Below are 23029 nucleotides of genomic sequence, written 5' to 3' on the forward strand. Positions count from 1 at the left end.
TCACATCACTAACAATTATCCGTTGCATAGGAACGACGCCATTTTTGATGCCTTATTTTGACAAAATATTGTTTACTTTCGGTTTTTTCACCAGTCTTACTCTCTATCATCTGTTTATCGTTAGTTTGTAAATTTAGTAAAATGATTTTGATTACAGATCCCGGAGTAGAAACAAAACAACCTATCCCACATTTAATACAGGTAATACATGTAGCTACCAGTTTTAGTCGAGAAAGTTTTCCCGATTGATGAAATTTATATTTTATTTTTTATCCATGATATTGATTCCAACCAAGTATTTGGCCTATTCGACAACAGTGACAGACAGAAATGTAAAATGAACAAGGGTCTCGATAGCTACGAGAACGTAGCTAAAAACGTTGAGATATACTGATGTGTTTGTTTTTAGCTACGATTGGATGCCTTTAGGCCCTTGTTCCAAGTGACAAACTCAATTTCTTTATTAATGCATGTAACGTTACATCTTTAAAATAAGATGAGTTTATGCTATTATGATTAATTAAACTTACACAACTGTCGCCTAACTCCAAATATTCGCGTTTTAATTAATGAAGTGTTGTTTTTGTCTGACTTTCACCGCCATCGAAATACTTTCATAGTTAAAATGCTTTAGATTGCCCTTTTGATTGGCTGTTATAAATGCCTTATATTTAGCCCCGCCTTCATGATGACAGCGTATCGTTTAAAAAGAGGGCGGTCTTAGTAACAGCTTAACGCCTCGATTTTAAAAACGACGATTTGTACCCGTTTCAGGTAGTATTATATGGTAAATTGTAGTTGGATGTGGCAGAAATATTATAAATAACAATAATCAATCGTTGTTTTGATTAAAAATATTGTCAATTTTGTTTACAAATGCCGGGTGCGAATCGCTCCCCCATGTGCTACATGTGCTACATCAAGTTAGATAAATTCAGGCAAATTGATTAGCAACCAATAGTTTTAATTAGCGCTATGATATCCATAGTACCTATAGACTACGGAAATGTGTGATTGGTGGAGTAAAGTCTATCAGTTGAATTTTGCAATATTATGCAAAGCTTTATTTCAGTCACACTGTTTCAAAATTTTTGTTGAAAATAATTCAAGGTCTGATATATTGATGTGTATGAATATGTTATAACCGATAAGAAACATAACATAGTAGGCCTAGTACTAGTACATTAGTACTAGTATTAGTAGTAGGCCTATCGCTTATCAGAATAATTTCGATGACATTTCTGGGTGATTAGATAAAGAGCTGGTAGTTCTCACTATAATAGATAAAAATTATATAATGTAAAGGGAATTTGCTGAAAATTTCAGTCAAATTGATCCACCCTGAACCGAGTATTTAGTGATTTAATTTTGGGCCTAGCCTCGATCATCACTACTAAAGTCGGTACGATAAAAAACATAGTCTCGATTATCCACTTTTTGATTTAATCAGAATCAGGAGACCAGGTTCTAATCCAGTAAATATCGCTGGCTAGCGATGCCATTGATAGTTGATTATAAATGGTCTGGATGTTAATTAATGTCTAATTAATAATTTAGATAACATTTCAGGCCAGTAGGCCTAAACAAAGACCTGCAATTGGTAGGATGCCCCACCATAAATAAATATCTCGCAATATCTCCAAATATTTTGACAATTATAGGGTGTATACCTCAATAAGTATAACATTACTTAACTTACCACCTCACATTTATAGTCCCTAAATAAACAGTTGTGTTGTATTTAAGAAGTTATAACCATTTAAACATCAATAAAAAAATTAGACTGAAAAGGACAAGTGGTCAATCCGCCGCCATTAAATCTGGGCATTTTTTAGTGCAAAATAGATTATCTGCCCTTGTTATGAAATTAGTCCCACTTAACCTGTCTATCAACCGTTCTCCGGCTGATTGACAGGCTAGAATAATCAAGACTATTTTCTACGAAACGTTACAGAAAGCTAGATCCCTAAATCTGATTTAGAAACACAAATGTTAGGCAACTCAACAATTGTTTTGAGAACCTTGTAAAAACAAAAGGAAGATACTACTCGTATGCTATTCTTGTCTAACAAAGGAGCTTCAGAGATATTACTTTTACTAGACCAAAAGATGCAGCTCCTAATGGTATACTGGTATAGTATAATATAGCAAATTAAAAAAACAAAACAAAAGTAATTTTCCAAAGCTGCCATAACAATGAATCCGAAATATTATTGCTATTCAGAATCGTTAACAATAGATTTTTACGGCTTTAATAGACAATAGATGTGTTGAAAATTTCACGTGCAGTGGCTATTTATAGCATTATTGACCATACCACCCAGTATTCTCGCACTGCGTAACTAGCCAGAAATTAGTTCAGGACTAGTCACTGAAGCGTGCACATTCGCTGTGGTGTGTGTAACTTTTAATAGAGAAAATTTTGGCTCTGTGGGGCACCACCCTACAATTGGCAGATTTAGATCTTGCATAATGTATGTTTAATATTCACAACCATGTAATTTGTTGACGTATTCGTTCGTCAGTGCAAATCATCGATGATACATCGGTAAATTTGACAGATATAACATACATTTACAACGAAGATCCCTGCCGCAAATCTCTGTTATAAATTCTGTAAACCCGTCATTTAATACCCGCATTAATACTAGTGCCTACCTTTGTTATATATTTGATATCTATCCCATTTTGTAAAGAAAATCCATCAATAATTTTTATTTTATCAAAAAAACAGCTGTCATCAGGAAAAAAATCAGGGGACGTCATATAGGAGGCGCTAAAACTTTACTTTTAGCAGTAATAGGTATTAGATACTAGATGATCGTGACTAAACTGGTGAACAAATGTCCAAAAATCGTTATAAAAACTGGTGAACAAATGTCCAAAAATCGTTATAAAAACTGTCCACAAATTTTACAGTTAAAAAGGAACATAAAATTGTCCCTGCGAGAAATAAAAGAAGCAAAATTTATGATAAGCATTGATTAGCAACGGGCGATATTTGATTTGCAAAGTGCGGTGCAAACACGGTTATGAGACCCCTGAAAGTGAACTAAAATTAGAAAAAAATCTAGTTCATGTCAAGATGGGAGGAAGCCGTAGTGGCTTAGTGCATAAGTAGCTGACTCACTAATTACAATGTATCACTCAGCAGAATGGTCAGGGTTTCATTTTATAACATTCCCGCCCAGTATTGGTTGAGAAAGTACCTGGGAATTTTCCGGGGTTGACAGTGGTACAGTATCACTATCCGCGAATATGCATCTTGTTACCAATGAATGTAGTGTTCAACCATTGGCATTATGTTTGAAAGAGGCATTCTCATGTACTGTTAGGCCTAGCAGTCAGCACATGTCACCAATAATGAAATAATTTTATTCAGTACAGTTCAATCAGTAGAGTTCAGATTTTTTCATCCAACAAGGTTGTTTAATAAGAACGGGGGTTGGCTTGCCGAATGGTTAGCGCATGTGCATTGTATCATAAGGTCTGTCATTGAGTCAACTGATGTGGTTTCGATTCCCTGGTTGTACGTGACAAGGAGTAGGGTTGCCTGTCCAACCTCGTGGGTTTCTCTGGGTCCTCCGGTTTCCTCCTACTGCTAGGCGAATTATTGAAATAAAATTAAACCATATGTTAGTACAGAAATCACCTAGTTTATGTCGAGTAGACGTTAAACCCCATTTCTCGCTCTCTGTTTAATAAGACATAAAAATGTTTTCTTGGTTTTCAGCCACGAGAACACAAGGCTAAGATAAGTGTATGGTGAGTTATGAATTCTGATGAGATACATCGTAATTTAAAATTTGTAAATGTAATTGATTTGGATAGCACACAAAAATCTTATAGGAGTATTACTATTATTAGTCATAGTAGAGCTCCCAATAAAATCTCCCATTGCTATTTTATTTTTTTTATCATGAAAATGTTTTCCATGTCTGTAATTAATGCTCATACATTCTGTTTTGAATTGATCCAAAATAAGTGTTTAAATAAAAGGATGTGCTGTATAAAATGTATATTAATAATGGTGATTATTTAAAAATGTAATTTAAATAAATCTTCCCCAGAAATAGTTACTGTAGCCAATGCAAGAAATAGCTCAAGTGGTCTACTTAGAATTTTCGGGTAAAATAAACTACTGCTGTATGATTTTAGGGCTGATCTGACTGTTGATGATATAGATAAATTGAATGAATCATTGAATGCAGATCACAATAAACAGTAAGTAATTTATTCAGTTTGTTTGGGTTTTTATACATTCGGGAAAATTGAAATAAAACTGCCCGACAAAATGTCTGCTCTTTGTACGCAAATTGTGTAAAAGTATGCAATTTTTATACGCCCCCATTTTCATGTGGACGTATATTGTCTTCACCCCTGTTTTTCCGTCCGTCCGTCCACAATTTGTTTGTGGACACTCTACAGGTCACAATTTTTACCCGATTTCATCGAAACTTGAAATATAGCTTTATCTCCCTAAGATCTCGGTACCTTTCGATATTATGGCCCCTGATTGTACAAAAATTTGCGTTTTTAGCTTGTGGACACTCTAGAGGTCACTATTTTGATGAAAATTGAAATGCATGTTTATAACCCAAAGATCTTGCTTCCTTATGATATTCGCGCACATCAGATTGTAACTTCCTGAATTATGGCCGATGATTTTACGAAAAATCACGTTTTTGGCTTGTGTTCCCTCCAGAGGTCACAATTTTTATTCAATTTATAAAACCGTTTTATTATATCACCGTTACACCGTAATGAAGGTTGGGTTCGAATTTCGTGAAAATCGGACCAAGACTGACGGACAAAATGGCCGCCGCTCGTACGCGAATAGTGTCAAAATATGGTATATCAAGGTTGTGGACCCTGTAGAGGTCAAAGTTTTTATCCAATTTTGATGAAACTTGAAATGCATGTTTATAACCCAAAGATCTTGGTTCCTTTCTATATTTGCGCATATCGAATCATAACTACCTGAATTATGGCCCCTGATTGTACGAAAAATCACCTTTTTTTTTAGCTTGTGGTCCTCTGGAGGTTACAATTATTATCCGATTAAAAAGAAACGTTTGATTATATCACCGTTACATCGTAATGAAGGTTGAGTTAGAATATCATGAAAATCGGCCCAAAACTGCCGGACAAAATGGCCACCGCTTGTACGCGAATAGTGTAAAAATATGGTGTATCAAGGTTGTGGACTCTGTAGAGGTCCCAATTTTAATCTGATGTTGATGAAACTGGAAATACATGTTTATAACCCAAAGATCTTGGTTCCTTTCAATATTTGCGTGTATAGGATCGTAACTTCCTGGATTATGGCCCCTGATTTACGAAAAATCACCTTTTTTCTCTTGTGCTCCCTCTGAAGGACACAATTATTATCCGATTTCAAAAAACGTTTGATTATATCGCTGTTACACCGTAATGAAGAATTTCGTAAAAATCGGACCAAAACTGACCGACAAAATGGCCGCCCCGCGTAACTTCCTGGATTATGGCCCCTGATTTACGAAAAATCACCTTTTTTCTCTTGTGCTCCCTCTGAAGGACACAATTATTATCCGATTTCAAAAAACGTTTGATTATATCGCTGTTACACCGTAATGAAGAATTTCGTAAAAATCGGACCAAAACTGACCGACAAAATGGCCGCCCCTCGTACGTAAATAGTGTAAATATCTGGTATATCAAGGTTGTGGACCCTCTGGAGGTCACAATTTTGTGCCGATTTTGATGAAACTTGAAATGCATGTTTAGAACCAAAGATCTTGGTTGTTTTTGATATTCGCGCATATTGGATCGAAACTTCATGAATTATGGCCCCTGATTGTACGAAAAATCGCATTTTTAGCTTGTGGACACCCTAGAGGTTACAATTTTGATCCATATCGGATCGTAACTTCCTGGATTATAGTCCATCATTGGTCGAAAAATCACATTTTTAGTTTGTGGATTCTGTAGAGGTCCTAATTTTTTTTTTGATTTTAAAAACCATTTAGATCACTATTCCACCATAATGAAGGTTGAATTGGAATTTTATGAAAATCGAAATGAAACTGCTGACAAAATGACCGCTCTTTGTATGCAAATTGTATATAAGTATGTAATTAAAAGGTTATGGACCCTCAAGAGGTCACAATTTTTATCCAATTTTGATGGAACTTAAAACATATCTTTATATTCCAAAAATCTCAGTCCCTTTTGATATTTGCGCATTTCAGACCATAACTTTCTGGATTATGACCCCTGATTGTACAAAAACTCGTTTTTGTTTTTAGCTTGTTCTCTATCCATCTCTTGCAAAATGTGGGCGTTTCCTGCCTGGCGGCCTCTGGTTATCAGATTTTGATGAAACTTAAAACATATCTTTATATCCCAAAGATCTCAGTCCCTTTTGATATTTGTGCATTTCAGACCATATCTTTCTGGATTATTCCCCCCTTATTGTACAAAAAATCCTGTTTGTTTTTAGCTTGTTCTCTATCCATCTCTTGCAAAATGTGGGCGTATCCTGCCTGGCAGCCGCTGGTTTTTTTAGTAATCTTAGAGTAAAAAAAAAAACTAGATTTTCCCTAAAGTATTCAAGAACACAAAACAAAGACCAAACATCTTCATGATAGGAAAAATAAATATCAACTGAGAAGTTTTTTCACTTTTTTAAAAATTGATGTGTGTACGAGTGCTCAAGTAAGGTTCTATCAAACTAAGAGTTCATAGAGAGTGTTGTTTTTATTAGGTTCATCATGGTTCATGCATCAGGTCAAATATGTCACTTTTTCAAAATATCTAGCAAACTAATGAGGCATATTTATTTGTATTTCAGTTTTCTCAACATGCACCCTACTAGATTTAAAATTCATTAGCCACCTAGAAAAACAGATTGAATTGAAAAACACAAATAAATCTATGACCTAATATCCCATAAATGTAACAATTAATAGAAAAAATAGTCATGCAATAATTCAAATTTGTTTCAAAAATGCAAATTTTGATCGATAATTTCATAAAAATGAGTACGGTAATACAGAATAGTAAACAGGTTACATTGTTAAAAGTCCAAGGAACCATTTAGTAACTTTTGTTTTCAGTGTTTTAGCTGATCTGTTTGAGTTAGAAGACTATAAAGAAAACCTGAAGAGTGGTATTACAGTAGATCTGTATTACTATACGATACAGTTTGCCAGAGAAAATAATTTCACGAAAGAAAAAACATCAACTCTCTTCTCAATCATAAAGAAAACCCATGAAGTTTGCATTGGTAAGAGATTTTTTCCCCCAACAATTATGAATGTGCAAGGAATATTATGGTATTAATCCAACTCAAAGAGCTTTCCTGAAAGCCAAGATATTACAACATGGAATACATATATAATAATATTCCAGTGAATTAGTCACTTATTTTCCTGGTATTCTCCTGTGTATGTGCCTGTTGGTTTTGGATGAACAACATTGGTTAAAAATTGTCCCAGATTTTGATAGAAATAAAAAAAAAGGAATGGAATGGGGTTTTAACGTCCTACTTTTCTGCTCCGACTGGGCTAATAAGACGGGCATACCCCATACAGAGTGCTATGAGGGAAACTTTGCCTGGGCAGCGGCATGATGGCCTACTCTTACATCAAATTCCAACTGCCAAGGGTTCTTTTTACGTTCACGCCAATGTGTATATAGGACCTTGGTTTTTCATTCCATCCGAACGACTATATATGTTGTCCCTTGCCAGGCCCTCCGTCCTCCACCACTGACAAGGCGGAACCATGCCGGAAAATCCTGATGATCTTTCTCGGCCAACCAGGGATCGAACACTGGACCTCTAGGTTAGCAAGCCAATGTCTTACTCACTGAGCCACCAGTTTTGAGTAAGCTTATCTAACACAATATTTGGATTAAATTTTATTTTAACTTTGACTTCTATTCCAACTTGGGTTTTTGGGTTTTTTTTTTTTAATTATTTGATTATGACATCATTGATCATTGACCAATTTGAATTTTGATACTGTTTCAGAAACACCTTTTGGTAATCTAGAACAAACATTTAAATATTTTAAAGACTTGTTATTATGTCATGCTGTGAAAGTAAGTAAAAGATATTTGAACTATTGCATTTATAAAGCTTTTGGTTTTCTTACTCCTACATTTACAAAGATTTGCTTCCCCCTCCTCCTATTGATCTTGTGGAAGCTCGATTGTTATTTCAAAATAAAAATTGACATAATTGCAATCACATTTATAAATCTTTTGGTTTTCTTACTCCTACATTTACAAAGATTTGCTTCCCCCTCCTCCTATTGGTCTTGTGGAAGCTCAATTGTTATTTCAAAATAAAAATTGACATAATTGCAATCACACTATTCTTTCACTTACTTCTCTACGAAGCCTGTAAAAACTACCTTCTTTATATTCGCTTTGGACTTTTGATAAGTCACCTCACATAGTTTTGTGATTTTTCTATTGATACTGCAAGACAATTTATATATTCTTGGGGTATGGGGGTGTATTGCTGAGCAACAGGCTTAATTTATAAAAAAAAAGAAAGCATTTCATTGACTGGACAACAGCTCAAACTCCAGAAAAGGTAATATCACAAACGAAAGTATTTTATTATAAAATGGTATTTATTATAAATTTGAATATTTACAGAGACCACCTCATAGTATAGATCTGTTCGATGCAGATGAAGTAAGAAAAATATCTGAATATACCATTAACACATACTTCAGACATTTTAAAATGTACAAGTATGCTTTTACCCCATTGGTAAGTTTAATGTTGTCTTTTAGAGGAAACCAGAATTCACTTTCATGATTTTTTCGGTTTGAATGGTTTTGGGGTTCAATGGAATATGTGCGGCGGGACGATTTACCCAATACCACCTGAATACCACTCAAATATCACCACATACTACCCAATACTACAACATAATGGTGCCAAATGAGCATATTACTTGATTTTTTTAAAAAATAGTGAGATATATCGTGGGAAATGTACTTCAAATTCGATTACCGATGTCTGGCTGTTCCATTTGCCTCCCTATATCACCCAAATCAAGCAAAAAATAACCCAATACTACCAAATACTTATCAAATACTACTTAATTCTACCCAATATTATAAAATACAAACCTAATATCGTCAATTAGCAGCACATCAATATAATAATTGCAACGAATATTCGATAATTTACAGAAAAATAAAATATTTATGCAGTTCTCTCCCTTTACAACCGACAAATAGATTTTAGATTGCTACTCAGATTAATCATCTTGTTGGGCTTTGCAGTTTGTTTCCAAGACAAAAAAGAGTTTTAAAAGAAGTTACCAGAGATTTAAAAATGCATTAAAATAAAATCAGTTTATAAAATAAACAGCCTACATCCAAATAAATCCTGGTGATTTTAGTATGATAACCCGCTGTTATCACGCGGTCCTGTAAAAATCATTTGGGTATAATATGTCAGGAAATCACACAAATTTATCTTTACATCTGTCTTTTAATGACTTATTAACGAGTCTTCTTTGTCCTTTAAATGATTCCGGTTCCATACCAGGCGCCTTTGAAAAAAAAACCCCTCTTGTCAAACTTTCACCAATTCTTCGAATATCGACACTATTGAACAAATTCTAAGTATTCTACGGTATATACCCACAGGTGACGATGTCGCGGCGATGTCATTACCACCTAAATAAATAGACACGGTCACTAGTTTCATGCCACATATGCATATGTTTATATTTATTTTTTCATGTCAACGATTAAGTTATTGCATTATATACTTAATGGACGATGTTTTAGTTTAAAAGGGGATCACGTGGCTAAGTGGGTAAGACGCTGGCTCGCTAGCCTGGAGGTCGGGTGTTCGATCCCTGCATTGGCCGAGAAAGTTCATCCAGATTTTCGGTGTGGTTCCCCCTTGTCATTGATGCAGGACGGAGGGCCTGACAAGGACAGCTGTCTAGTCCTTCAGATGAAACGAAAAACCGAGGTCCCATGTATACATTGGAATGCACGTAAAAGATACCTTGGCAGTTGGAATTCGATATAAGAGTAGCGGATAGTACCGCTGCCCGGGCAAAATTTCCCTCATAGCACACACTGTATGGCGTATGCCCGTCTTCATTAGCCCAGCATAGGAGCAGAACAGTAGGACGTTAAACCCCATTTCATTTCATTTCATTTTTTTAGTTTAAAATTGTACATGTTTATTACAAATGTGTAATGCTCTACTCGTATAAACATTCCACCTGACTTAACAATTTATCAATGGGGTTAAGATTGTTGATTGGGTAATCAAGTTCTGGTTTATTTATATTATCAAAGAAACCGACAGAGCTGTAACAAGCCGCAAATGATAGTTTTGATGAACTAAGAAGTGTCGCGTCAAGAATAACACTGGAAAGAAACATGTGCAATTTCGTTAATTTTAAAATAAAACGTGCAGTAAGTAAATACGCAATAACTTAATAGTTGACATGAAAAAATGAATATAAATATTATGCAATTGTTTGTTAAAGCATTAATTTTAAAATAAGTACAAACAATCGACACTAAGTAATTTCGGGACTAACATATAGTTCAATATTATTTCATTAACTTGCTTGAGCGAAGGGGTGTTTAACAGTGAGATGAAACCGGGGGACCCGAGAAAACCCACCTTGTTTGACAGACGACCATATCAAGTGGTAAGAGATAGATCTAGGTCATTTTGGGAATAAAATATGGTATAAGTTTGTCGCTTGGAAACCAACTGCAAAGCCAAAGAAGATGATTAAATAGAGTAGCAATCTAAAATCAATTTACCGGTTGTAAAGGGAGATAACTGTGTAAACATTTCAATTTTCTGCAAAATTTCGTATATTCGTTGCAGTAATTATACTAATGTGCTGTTATTTGACAATATTAGGTTGTTATTTGATCATATTTGGTAGTATTTGATGAGTATTTGGTAGTATCAGGTTATTATTAGCTTTTTTGGGGTGGCATAGGGAGGCAAATGGAACAGCCAAACATCGGTATCACATTTGAAGTACATTTCCCGCGATATAACTCTCTATTTTTGAAAAATAAATCAAATGATATGTCAATATTGCATCATTATGTTGTAGTATTGGGTAGTATGTGGTGATATTAAGATGGTATTGGGGTGGTACTGGGTAGTACTGGGTAGTATTGGGTAAATCGTCCCACCCGAATATGTAGGCTTGGTTATCCAACATGCAAGAATAGAAGCAAAAATTATTCAAATCAATTATTTCTAACTCCAGATATGGTCATTGAAAGTTTACATTGATTTAACACCACCATATGTTTCAGAAAAATAATGTAATTATAAGTCTATCTTAAAACATGCATTATGCAAGAGGTAAATCTGCCTATTGCAAGTCTTTCTTTAGGTCTGAAATGTTACATAAACTATTAATTAGACATTTGTTAACATGAAAAGACCATAATCAAGTCTGATTTTCATTAGATTTGAATCTGATCTACTGTTAAAAAAAACGTGTGAATGTATCACAGTTATACACTAATGATGGTTGAGTTAAAATTTAGTGAAAATCAGACAAAAATTGAACGTAAATAGTGTAAAAATATGGTATATCAAGGTTGTGGACCCTTTTAGAGACCACAGTTTTTAACCGATTTGGATGAAACTTTAAAGATAGGTTTTTATCATAAGGATCTTGGTTCCTGTTGATAATCACACACATCCGAACGTAAATTCCTGGATTATGGCCCCTGATTGGTCGAAAAATCGCATTCTCTAGAGATCACAATTTTTTTTCTGATTTAAAAAACCGTTTAGATATATCACCATTCCACCATAATGAAGGTTGAATTGGAATTTCGGGAAAATCGAAATGAAACTGCCGGACAAAATGGCCGCTCTTTGTATGCAAATTGTGTATAAGTATGTAATACAAAGGTTATGGACCCTCGAGAGGTCACAATTTTTATCCAATTTTGACATACTTAAAACATACCTTTATGTTCCAAAAATCTCAGTCCCTTTTGATATTTGCGCATTTAAGACCATAACTTTGCGTATTATGGCCCCTGATTATACAAAAACTCATTTTTGTTTTTAGCTTGTTCTCTATCCATCTCTTGCAAAATGTGGGCATATCCTGCCTGGCAGCTGCTGGTTAACTATTTATGGGAGCTGTAGATCTAAATAAAAACATAGAGCTTTTATTAATTTTTTTTTTTTTTTAAATGAAAAAAGGCTTAGCCTACTCTTTAAAAATATTTTGCTGGAAAATATCTCTGAATTTAAATTGGCCTCATTAAATTTTGAATTATTTCCAAATGGGCAGAACAACAAACAATTATTGTTTCACTTACCTTATTAATTAAATCAATAATCATTTCACACATCATCAGGAATTAATTATTTATGTGATGTTTTGATGTTTGATTAGCTTTGATACGCGCAAGTGAATTATTGAAATAAAATTCTACCATATGATAGTCCTGAAATAGCCTAGTTTGTGGCAAGTGGATGTTGAACCCCTTGACAACACATGACATATCTATATAGGATTTCGAGCTGTCATATGACCAAAAGTTGTTTGTGAGGTTGATGATTTTTGAACAGTGAAGGAATTGCATTTGAAATTTTTCTTCAAACACTTTCTCCATAAAAATGCAAGTCTGATGGCAACCACAGCCGACAAGGAGGATACGCCCACATTTTGCAAAAGATGGATAGAGAACAAGCTAAAAACAAACGCGATTTTTTGTACAATCAGGGGCAACAATCCAGAAAATTATGGCCTGAAATGCACAAATATCAAAAAGGCCTGAGATCTTTGGGATATATAGATATGTTTTAAGTTCCATCAAAATCAGATAAAAATTGTGACCTCTAGAGGGTCCACAACCTTCGCATACATACTTTTACACAATTTGCGTACAAACAGCGGCCATTTTGTCTGGCAGTTTCATTTCGATTTTCCCGAAATTTGAATTCAACCTTCATTATGGTGGAATGGTGATATATTTACATGCTAATTGCTATTAGTATTATTAGAAAAAAACAACATATGGTGTAGTAATATAGGCTAGGTATAGATTGTGTTTATTTTACTTTGGGCGCTTTTTCTTCAGTTATTTGTAAGCTAACAAATGTATATTATAAAATAAAATGTCTAACGAAACTTACGAATGAACTTATCTCCAAATTCTTAGAAAAAAGGTAGCAACCAAAAACACACGTTTTCACCATTTGCAGCCGACGTTGACTCGAGTCTGCATTTTTCTTTGTAATGAAACTTGGTACGAGATACTGGATAAGTTTGAATTTGAACCAGAAACATCTATTAATCACAGTTACAACAAAAGCTATGTCAAAAATATCTTGTGCATTGAATGGAGTCATTTTTTGTTGGTTTGTAATAAAACTTGGTATATGAGCCTGTTTTAAATAATCTTATTTTTCTGTGATAAGGGAATTGTTCGAATGTGAAGTAGATTTGTGAATTATTTGCAGCATTACCCTTGAGCTTAGCCAAAAATAGCTTGTGAATGCAATATAGGGTTCTTATGAAATTTTCTATATAGCTTTATACCCACAAGGTCTTGACCTTTTTCTAATTTGAATCCTTGCATTGGTGGAGAGAGTTCATCTGGATTTTCCGGGTGGTTCCTCCTTATCAGTGGTGTATGATGGAGAGTTTAACAAGGAACAAGGTATAGTCATTTGGATGGCACAAAACGCAGGTCCCATGGCATGCATGTAAAAGAGCCTTTGACAGTTGGAATTCGAAATAAGAGTAGGCCATAGTGCTGCTATCTGGGCAAAATTTCTCTCATAGCACACTGCACTGCGGTGCAGAAAAGTAGGACGTTGAACCCCTTTTCATTTCATTTATTTCTAAATTGTCAATAATTTCACTCCTGACTTGTTGATATATTTGCTTTTAGTGTAAAAGGTCAAGACCTCCAAACTAGTACTTTCATTTCTGAAACCTTCCAGTGGGTGACTGCCTGATTGACTTCCTGTATGGGCCATAATTTACGACCATTACTTTCATTTAACCTTTTGATATCTGCAGGTGAGGTTAGATTTATCTATGAATTATGTTGGTGTACCAGATTCTCCACCACCATCAGAAGGTAAAATAAAACAGTTATCTTGATTTGTTAAAAAGACTTTTGGTTAAAGATACATTATGTGAGATTTTTATAGAGAGTTGGCCATTCTTGCTATAACAGTTCAAAAGTAGATGATGAAAGAAGAATATATTGAAAAATTCAGTCAAATTACTTTATTCTGAACATAGTTATCATCGTTGTAATATTTGCCTAGAAATGGTAGCAAATTGTGTCTTCACCTTCGCTGATCGTTTGATTGACAGGCGTTAACTCCACCTACATATCTCGATTATCAAGTAAAGTTTTCAATGGCATACGGAAACGCTTTACAGCGGCCTCGCTAAGTACACTCTATCATTTAGCCTCGATCTAACAGACATATTTTCATCAGATTACCCCTTATCTGATTTAATCAATTAGTGAAATCCTATTTAAATCCAAGCTGTAGCCGAGCCATCCGTGGGTCTACAGAGTTGATTTTGGTCTTGTTGTTTAAATAAAGATCTAATTTATAATTTCTATAACATCTGAAGCCTAAATTAAGACTTGCAATAATCAGATTTAGCTCTTGCATAATGCATGTTTAACAGTATTTAAAACAATGTACACTGTAGCCTAGTGCCTCCAAAGGCTTTGACACAAAATTTATGTTGATAAATGTTTTGGCACAAGATCGAACAGGTCATGTCAAGCATAGTAATTATGTCCATTTCAGAAACATTTAATGATTTGTATATATTTACATTGGCTGTTGAATTATTTTAGCTGGTGATTTAGAAGGCGAGCCAGATGGGGATGCATGTGGTGATGAAACTAAGGTAGAAGGAGATGATGGGGAAGGTCCTAAAGAAAATGCCAGCAGTGAACAACCAGAAGTGATAGGTATTAATATCACATCATATTTAAAGGAATAATTAGACTTTCATACTTTCGTCTGAAAGACATTGTTTTTACTATATAATTATTATTTTTGTTATTATCCCGCGCCGAACGAAGTTAGGGAGGGATATTGAAATGGGGTTCGTCTGTCCAATTTCATTTCCGGAGCATATCTCATAAACAGTTCAAGATATCTTTCTACAACTTTGCACACACATCAACATATTACAGTAGTCGTGCCTTTTGCTATATAGGAATTTCTGGGATTTATATTTTTTGTGTTTCCATGGAAACAAATTTGACTTAGTTTTTGGTGTATAATTTTGTTTCCGGAGCATATTTTTCTGAAACTTTGCACACACATCAACCTATTACAGTAGTTGTGCCTTTTGCTATTTAGGAATTTCTGAGATTTATATTTTTTGTGTTTGCATGGAAACAAAAATGACTTAGTTTTTGGTGTACAATTTTGTTTCCGGAGCATATCTCATAAATCGTTCAAGATGTCTTCATGGCACTTATTTTGAATTTCTCAGATTTGATAATTTTATGTGTTTCCATGGAAACACATTTGACTGTTCAAGATACCTTTAAAATAATTTTACCCATTATTTTATTTTCTGAAATCCAGCCTTCCATCCTGATTTTGTTTCTGGAGCATATTTTATTATCTGTTCAAGAAATCTTTTTGAAACTTTGTACAAACATTAACCTATTATAGTATTTTATTTTCTGATGTATAAGTTTATTGTTTAAAATGCAGCAGCTAATTGAGGTAGGCAAAGGTTGTTGTGCAAACCTTTCAGGGAGTAGCGACCCTGCCTTGCAGAACTACTGTGATCAGAGTATGAAATTCTGTGAATTAATATTCCATGTGTCGGAATATGAGATTTGTCTAAAGCTCCAGTTCCCTCCACTTGCAAAATATCTCTATTTTCTATGTAGTCATGTCTAATTTTTAAAACCAGAGCTTAATGTCATAAATTATCTCAAATCTTCTAGTAAATATCAATCAGTCATTTGTTTTCAGAAATAGAGAGCAATATCTACTAAACAGGGCCACAATATTAGGACCAGTGACACTGTTTGTGAAATCTGATACATTTTTATATTGATTACCAATAGCATAAACAAGTTATTTTTCCTTATTTCTTCCAAACAAGTGCAAGGGCGCAGGATGTTGATGACTAGTCATCTTGTTATTTTTTATCCCAGTATAACAGATACCGATGTGGGATCTAATGTTATGTTGGTAGACCATGTGGTGGTTATTCCATAAACTAGTTTTTAAACTTCTGCGCAGACTGGAAGTGGCCGAATTTTTAACAGTAGCAAAAAATTAAAAATCAGCCATCTTTTCGTCAATTCTTTACTCATTTTCAAACAAATGACATTTTTGGAAACCCTGAATCTTTTCTGAGACAAAGGCTATCTCACATTTTTCAATTTTAAACATTCGTCCACGACTTCTATCATTCGAAAATTGAAAACACATTTACGAGACAATTTTTTTTATTTTTCAAAATTTTAAAATTTGACCTACGTTTTTGGATACCTAAAGTACACCTTATTCCAATAATATAAGTTTCATTCAGAGTTATCGCCATTAATTTTCTATCCATTTTCTAACCCTTATATTTTTTTGAAAGCCTCAATCGATGTTTCTAAAACTTCTTGATCATGAAGTCATACCCTCAAACCATCTGTTGAAGTTATCCCGACAAGGATCCGTTAAACGGAAGTAGTTGAAAAATTGTCCGTTATTTTAAAAAAAAATGCAAAAAATGGATGCTTTGGAGGAAAAACACAACTTCCACGTCCGATATCTATGGATTAAACAAATTAAGGTATGATTTGGTGGCGCGATGAACGAACTACTGTATGAATTCCAATTGCCACAGATCCGATGTTATGGAAGACAAATATGGTACTCCGAATATCAAGTATTTTCCGATTTGGGTTGTTTTTTGACGCTTTTTCTCTAAAATACTCCTGTGATTCATTTTCAAACTTTCATTATTGAGAGTCCCTACAGAGGTATTGTGCATAAAACAGTCCAATACGACGGCGATATCACTAAAATTGGACAAAAATAGGACTGCAAGAGATGGATAGAGAACAAGCTAAAAACAAACACGATTTTTTATACGCCCACATTTTCATGTCCACGTATACTGTCATCTCCCCTGTCCGTCCGGACGTCTGTCTGTCTGTCCGTCCGTCCACAATTTGTTTGTGGACACTCTACAGGTCACAATTCTTATCCGATTTTAACAAAAGTTGAAATATAGGTTTACCTCCAAAAGATCTTGGCATGTATCGGATCAATACTTCATGGATTATGGCCCCTGATTGTACAAAAAAACACGTTTTTAGCTTGTGGACACTCTAGAGGTCACAATTTTTATCTGATTTTGTTGAAATTTAAAATGTATGTTTATAACCCAAAGATCTTGTTTTTTTCCATATTCGCGCATATCGGACTGTACCTTCCTGAATTATGGGCCCTGATTGTACAAAAAATCACGTTTTTTAGCTTGTGGACCCTATATGGAGGTCAAAATTTTATTCCGATTTAAAAAAACGTTTGAATATATCACTGTTACACCTTAATGATGGTTGAGTTCGAAATTCGTGAAAATCGAACCAAAATAACTGCCAGACAAAATTGCCGCCCCTCGAACGCAAACAGTGTAAAAATATTGTATATCAAGGTTGTGGACTCTCTAGAGGTCACAATTTTGATCTGATTTTAATGAAACTTGAAATGCATGTTTATAACCCAATATTCTTGGTTCCTGTCGTTATTTGCATATATCTGATCGTACCTTCCTGAATTGGGGCCCTTGATGTTACGAAAAATCGCTTTTTGTTTAGCTTGTTCTCTATCCATCTCTTGAAAAATGTGGGCGTATCCTGCCTGGCAGCCACTGATTGTACAATCAGGGGCAATTATCCAGAAAGTTATGGTCTGAAATGCACAAATATCAAAAGGGACCGAGATCTTTGGGATATAGATATGTTTTAAGTTTCATCAAAATCGGATAAAAATTGTGACCTCTAGCGGGTCCACAACCTTTGTATACATACTTTTAAAAAATTTGCGTACAAAGAGCGTCCATTTTTGTCGGGCAGTTTCACAATTTTGATCTGATTTTAATGAAACTTGAAATGCATGTTTTTAACCCAATATTCTTTTTGTTTAGCTTGTTCTCTATCCATCTCTTGAAAAATGTGGGCGTATCCTGCCTGGCAGCCACTGATTGTATAATCAGGGGCAATTATCCAGAAAGTTATGGTCTGTAATGCACAAATATCAAAAGGGACCGAGATCTTTGGGATATATAGATATGTTTTAACTTTCATCAAAATCGGATAAAAATTGTGACCTCTAGAGGGTCCACAACCTTTGTATACATACTTTTACAAAATTTGCATACAAAGAGCGTCCATTTTTGTCGGGCAGTTTCATTTCGATTTTCGAATTCAACCGTCATTATGGTGGAATGGTTATATATTTAAACTTTTTTTAAAATCTGAAGAAAAAAAAACTGACCACCAGAGATTGGTTAACACGTGCGCGCTGTATCATAAAGCCTGTCATTGAGTCAACTGGCGTGGTTTCGAATCCCCGGTTGTACGTGACAAGGAGTAGGGTCGCCTGTCCAACCTCGTGGGTTTTCCCACTGCTAAAGACCCCTATGCGCAATCGAACTATTGAAATAAGATTAAACATATGTTAGTCCCGAAATGACCTAGTTTGTGTGGAGTGAACATTAAACCTCATTTCTCTCTCTCTGTGTACAATCAAGGGCCATAATTCAGGAAGTTATGATCCGATATGCTAGAATATCGAAAGGAACCATGTGTTTCAAGTTTCATAAAAATTGTGACCTAGAGGGTCCAGAACCTTGATATACCAGATTCACACTATTTACGTACAAGGGGCGGCCATTTTGTCCGGCAGTTTGGGCCCAATTTTCATGAAATTCGAACACAACCGACATTATGGTGTAACGGTGATAGATTCGAATGGATTTTTAAATCGGATAATAATTGTGACCTCTAGAGGGACCACAAGCTAAAAACGCGATTTTTCGTACAATCAGGGACCATAATTTAGGAATTTTTGATCTGATATGAGCAAATATCAAAAGGAACCAAGATCTTTGGGTTAAAAACATGCATTCAAAATCGGGTGAAAATTGTGACCTCCAATCTGATTAAAACACAGATCCTATTTCGTTTTTTATAGTTCAAAATTTTGTTTTACTTGTCTTTACTACACTAGGATTTGGAAGAGTTGTTATATTACCGGCGTTTTGGTTAAAGTGAGGGATTTGTCAATGAAACGGTGTGCTACGGCAAATTCTTGGCGTGGCATGAACAGGACTTTGGGTAAACCACTAGAAATGTTAAGGCTGATTGATTAATCTATTTCTGACCTCGTAGGGTCAAAAGCCATTTGTACGACCCCTGATGTGACCTTCCAGTACAATATGTCAATGTCAGATCTTTATGTAGTGTAGACCATCGAAAGTATAAAAAAAAACGAAACGAAATATAGATCTGTATTTTAATGAGATTGTTATAACTTCTAGAGTGTCCACAAGGTAAAAACAATCAGGGGCCATAATCCATGAAGTTATTGTCCGATACATGACAATATCGAAAGGAACCAAGACCTTTGGGAGATAGACCTGTATTGTAAGTTTTGTCAAAATCGGATAAAAATTGTGAGCTGTAGAGTGTCTACTAACAAATTGTGGACGGACAGGGGCGACGGCATAATATATTCAGATAGCTGACCCAATTACGATTCTAACGATGTATAATGTGTATTGAGTTATTGAAATTAAATTTTTGATATTTTTGCATTTTTAGCACCTTGAACATACGATATCTCAAGGAGATTTAAACTGATCAGATAATGTAATATATCATTATAGAGCCATGGTACCATACAAGTGCCAAAATTGGTTGTTAAAAACTATCCCGACAATGATCTCCATACAATGAAAAACAAAGGTTAAACAATTGGCGCTCTTGGGAAAAACATGATTTCTCCGTCAGATGTCACCGCATCAAAACAACTAAAGTGTCGTTGAATAGTCCCATCAATGGACTATCATATGGCATCCAAATGACACAAATTCAATAGTTAAGAAATAAATTATGGTACGCCGAAAATCTAGTATTTTCCAATTTGGAGCCCTTTGAGACACTTTTATCTCGAAAACTACGACTATTTATTTTCTTAAAATTCTGTTACTCAAGAGTCCTATCGGTGGTCTAGGATGTTAATCCAAATGTAAAATCCTCTAAATGAAATAAGTAGTCGAAAAAGGGTCTCAATCTTTGAACCAGCGGCTGCCAGGCAGGATACACCCACATTTTCGAGAGATGGATAGAGAACAAGCTTAAAAGAAAGTGATTTTTCGTACAATCAGGGGCTATAATTCAGGAAGTTACGGTCCGATATGCGCGAATATCGAAAGGAACCGAGATCTTTGGGTTATAAACTTACATTTCAAGTTTCATCAAAATCTGATAAAAAATTGTGACCTCTTTAGGGTGCACAACCTTGAAATACCATATTTTTACGCTATTTGAGAACGAAGGGCGGCCATTTTGTCTGTCAGTTTTGGACCGATTTTCACGAATCTTCTGACTGAGTCGTCCTTAGGGTGTAACGGTGATATAATAATACGTTTTTTTAAATCGGATAAAAATTATAACCTCTATAGGGTCCACAAGCTAAAAATGTGATTTTTCGTACAATCAGGGGCCATAATTCAGGAAGTTACGGTCCGATATGCGCGAATATCGAAAGGAACCGAGATCTTTTGGTTATAAACTAAAATTTCAAGTTTCAACAAAATCGGATAAAAATCGTGACCTCTAAAGGGTCCACAACCTTGATATACCATATTTTTAGGCTATTTGAAAACGAATGGCGGCCATTTTGTCTGTCAGTTTAGGGGCGATTTTCACGAAATTCGAACTCAGACGTCCTTAGGGTTTAACGGTGATATAATAATATGGTATTTTAAATTGGATAAAAATTATGACCTCTATAGGATCCACAAGCTAAAAACATGATTTTTCGTACAATCAGGGGCCATAATATGCGCGAATATCGAAAGGAACCGAGATCTTTGGGTTATAATCATACATTTTAAGTTTAAACTAAATCGGATAAAAATTGTGACTCTACAGTGTTCACAAGCTAAAAACGTGATTTTACGTACAATCAGGGGCCATAATCCATGAAGTTACAGTCCGATACATGCCAATATCGAAAGGAACCGAGATCTTAGGGTGATAAACCTATATTTCAAGTTTCATTGAAATCGGTTAAAAATTGTGACCTGTAGACAGTTCACAAACGGACGGACGGACAGGGGCGACGACAATATACGTCCACAGGAAAATGTGGGCGTATAAAAATTGTTCAAAACGGCTAAATGGATGTTTCTGAAACTTCTGATGCAGAAAGTTAAGTGCCAATACCACATGTTAATACTATCCCAACAATGATTCGTAAACCAGAAGGAATCAAAAACATATCCCGATATTTTGAATAAAATGCAAAAAAAATGAAGATTTTTGCAAAAAACTAGATTTCTCCGTCGGATATTACCAGATCAAAACAGCTAAGGTATTGTAAGATAGCCCGGTGAATGGACTCTCGTATAATAATAATAACTAGATCTGCCAGGCAGAAATGAAAGGTTTCATATTCACGGTCACTTCCTGTCACGTCATGGGTTATATAAAGAATCTTAAGAAAAAATAATTATTAAAATCGCTCAAAAATTCGCGAAGTTATAAGCTTAAATATAGCGAGAAACATTTCAGTGGGGCGAAAAAATAATCTGAAAAATAAAAGGAAATAACCAGGGCTCACACTGGCTTTCAATTTTTTTCCGCCAATTTTTTTATATAAAAAAATGTTCATATTTTTTTTCCGCCAACTGGAATATTTTATCTGTCAAAAATTTGTGATAAAAAAAACAACATCTAACTATCTTATGTCTCAGCTAGGCTTATTAATATTCTAAAACAATTACCGATATATACAATACAATATCCAACATTATCACAGTTTGGATTTAATAAGATCCTTTATTTTCAGTATTTACACGTCAGATCTCATTCAAGGATTACCAATTTTCTATAAATTTATGTGTTGCGTGTACAATAGGCCTATAGTTATTTTTAGGGATCACGTGGCTAAGTGGGTAAGACGCTAGCTCGCTAGCCTGGAGGTCGGGTGTTCTATCCCTGCATTGGCCGAGAAAGTTCATCCAGTTTTCCGGTGTGGTTCTCCCTTGTCAGTGATGCAGGACGGGAGGGGCTGACAAGGAAAGCTGTCTAGTCGTTCGGATGGGACGGAAAATCAAGGTCCCGTGTACACATTGGCGTGCACGTAAAAGATCCCTTGGCAGTTGGAATTCGATATAAGAGTAGGCCGTAGTGCCGCTGTCCGGGCAAAATTTCCCTCATAGCACACTGTATGGCCCGTCTTCATTAGCCCAGGTTAGAAGCAGAACAGTAGGACATTAAACTCCATTTCATTTCATTTCATTTCAGGTACCGTAAAGGTATCAGAATCTGAATCCCTGATAGAATGATATAAATTTCAATTATATTTGTAAGAGATGCTTACAGTTATACCTGTCATTCACCTTTAGAGCATTTTGGCGACGCTAATATGATACATATGGCGAAATGATTTCTCGCTCAAGAATCATCGCTATTCAACTCTTTCTTACGTTTTCGACCAGTGGTGATGATATAATTTGAAATAATGATATCCGATCACCGCTTAGATTAATCATTAGGAGTAAATAATTACTTGAGATAGTCTTTATATACATCATTAGCAATTATCAATCAACTAATCATTAATCCAAGACAACTGATTAGTATTACTCATTGACGCAATCCCGATTATCAGCCAGTTGATTAATTTATAGTATTCCGCCACGTGATTGACACTCAATTAATGGTTAATCCAGGATAAATACCGCAAAACATTATCGCCA

General features: G+C 35.0%; 1 protein-coding gene across 2 annotated transcripts in view; it reads left to right on the forward strand.

Annotated features, from left to right (window-relative positions):
• LOC126823298 (cilia- and flagella-associated protein 119) overlaps positions 1-23029 on the forward strand; it is a 24827-nt gene continuing 1798 nt past the window's right edge. The window contains exons 1-8 of one of the 2 annotated variants that reach the window (XM_050552050.2): positions 1-201; positions 3734-3765; positions 4159-4224; positions 7098-7267; positions 8015-8085; positions 8650-8766; positions 14060-14120; positions 14865-14981. In XM_050552050.2, the coding sequence (XP_050408007.1) occupies positions 142-201; positions 3734-3765; positions 4159-4224; positions 7098-7267; positions 8015-8085; positions 8650-8766; positions 14060-14120; positions 14865-14981 (694 nt within the window). In that variant the 5' untranslated portion in view covers positions 1-141. The remainder of the gene's footprint in view (positions 202-3733; positions 3766-4158; positions 4225-7097; positions 7268-8014; positions 8086-8649; positions 8767-14059; positions 14121-14864; positions 14982-23029) is intronic. The other variant, XM_050552049.2, reaches the window with a different exon arrangement.

Source organism: Patella vulgata, chromosome 6 (genome assembly GCF_932274485.2).
Source record: "Patella vulgata chromosome 6, xgPatVulg1.2, whole genome shotgun sequence".
Lineage (NCBI taxonomy): Eukaryota > Metazoa > Mollusca > Gastropoda > Patellidae > Patella > Patella vulgata.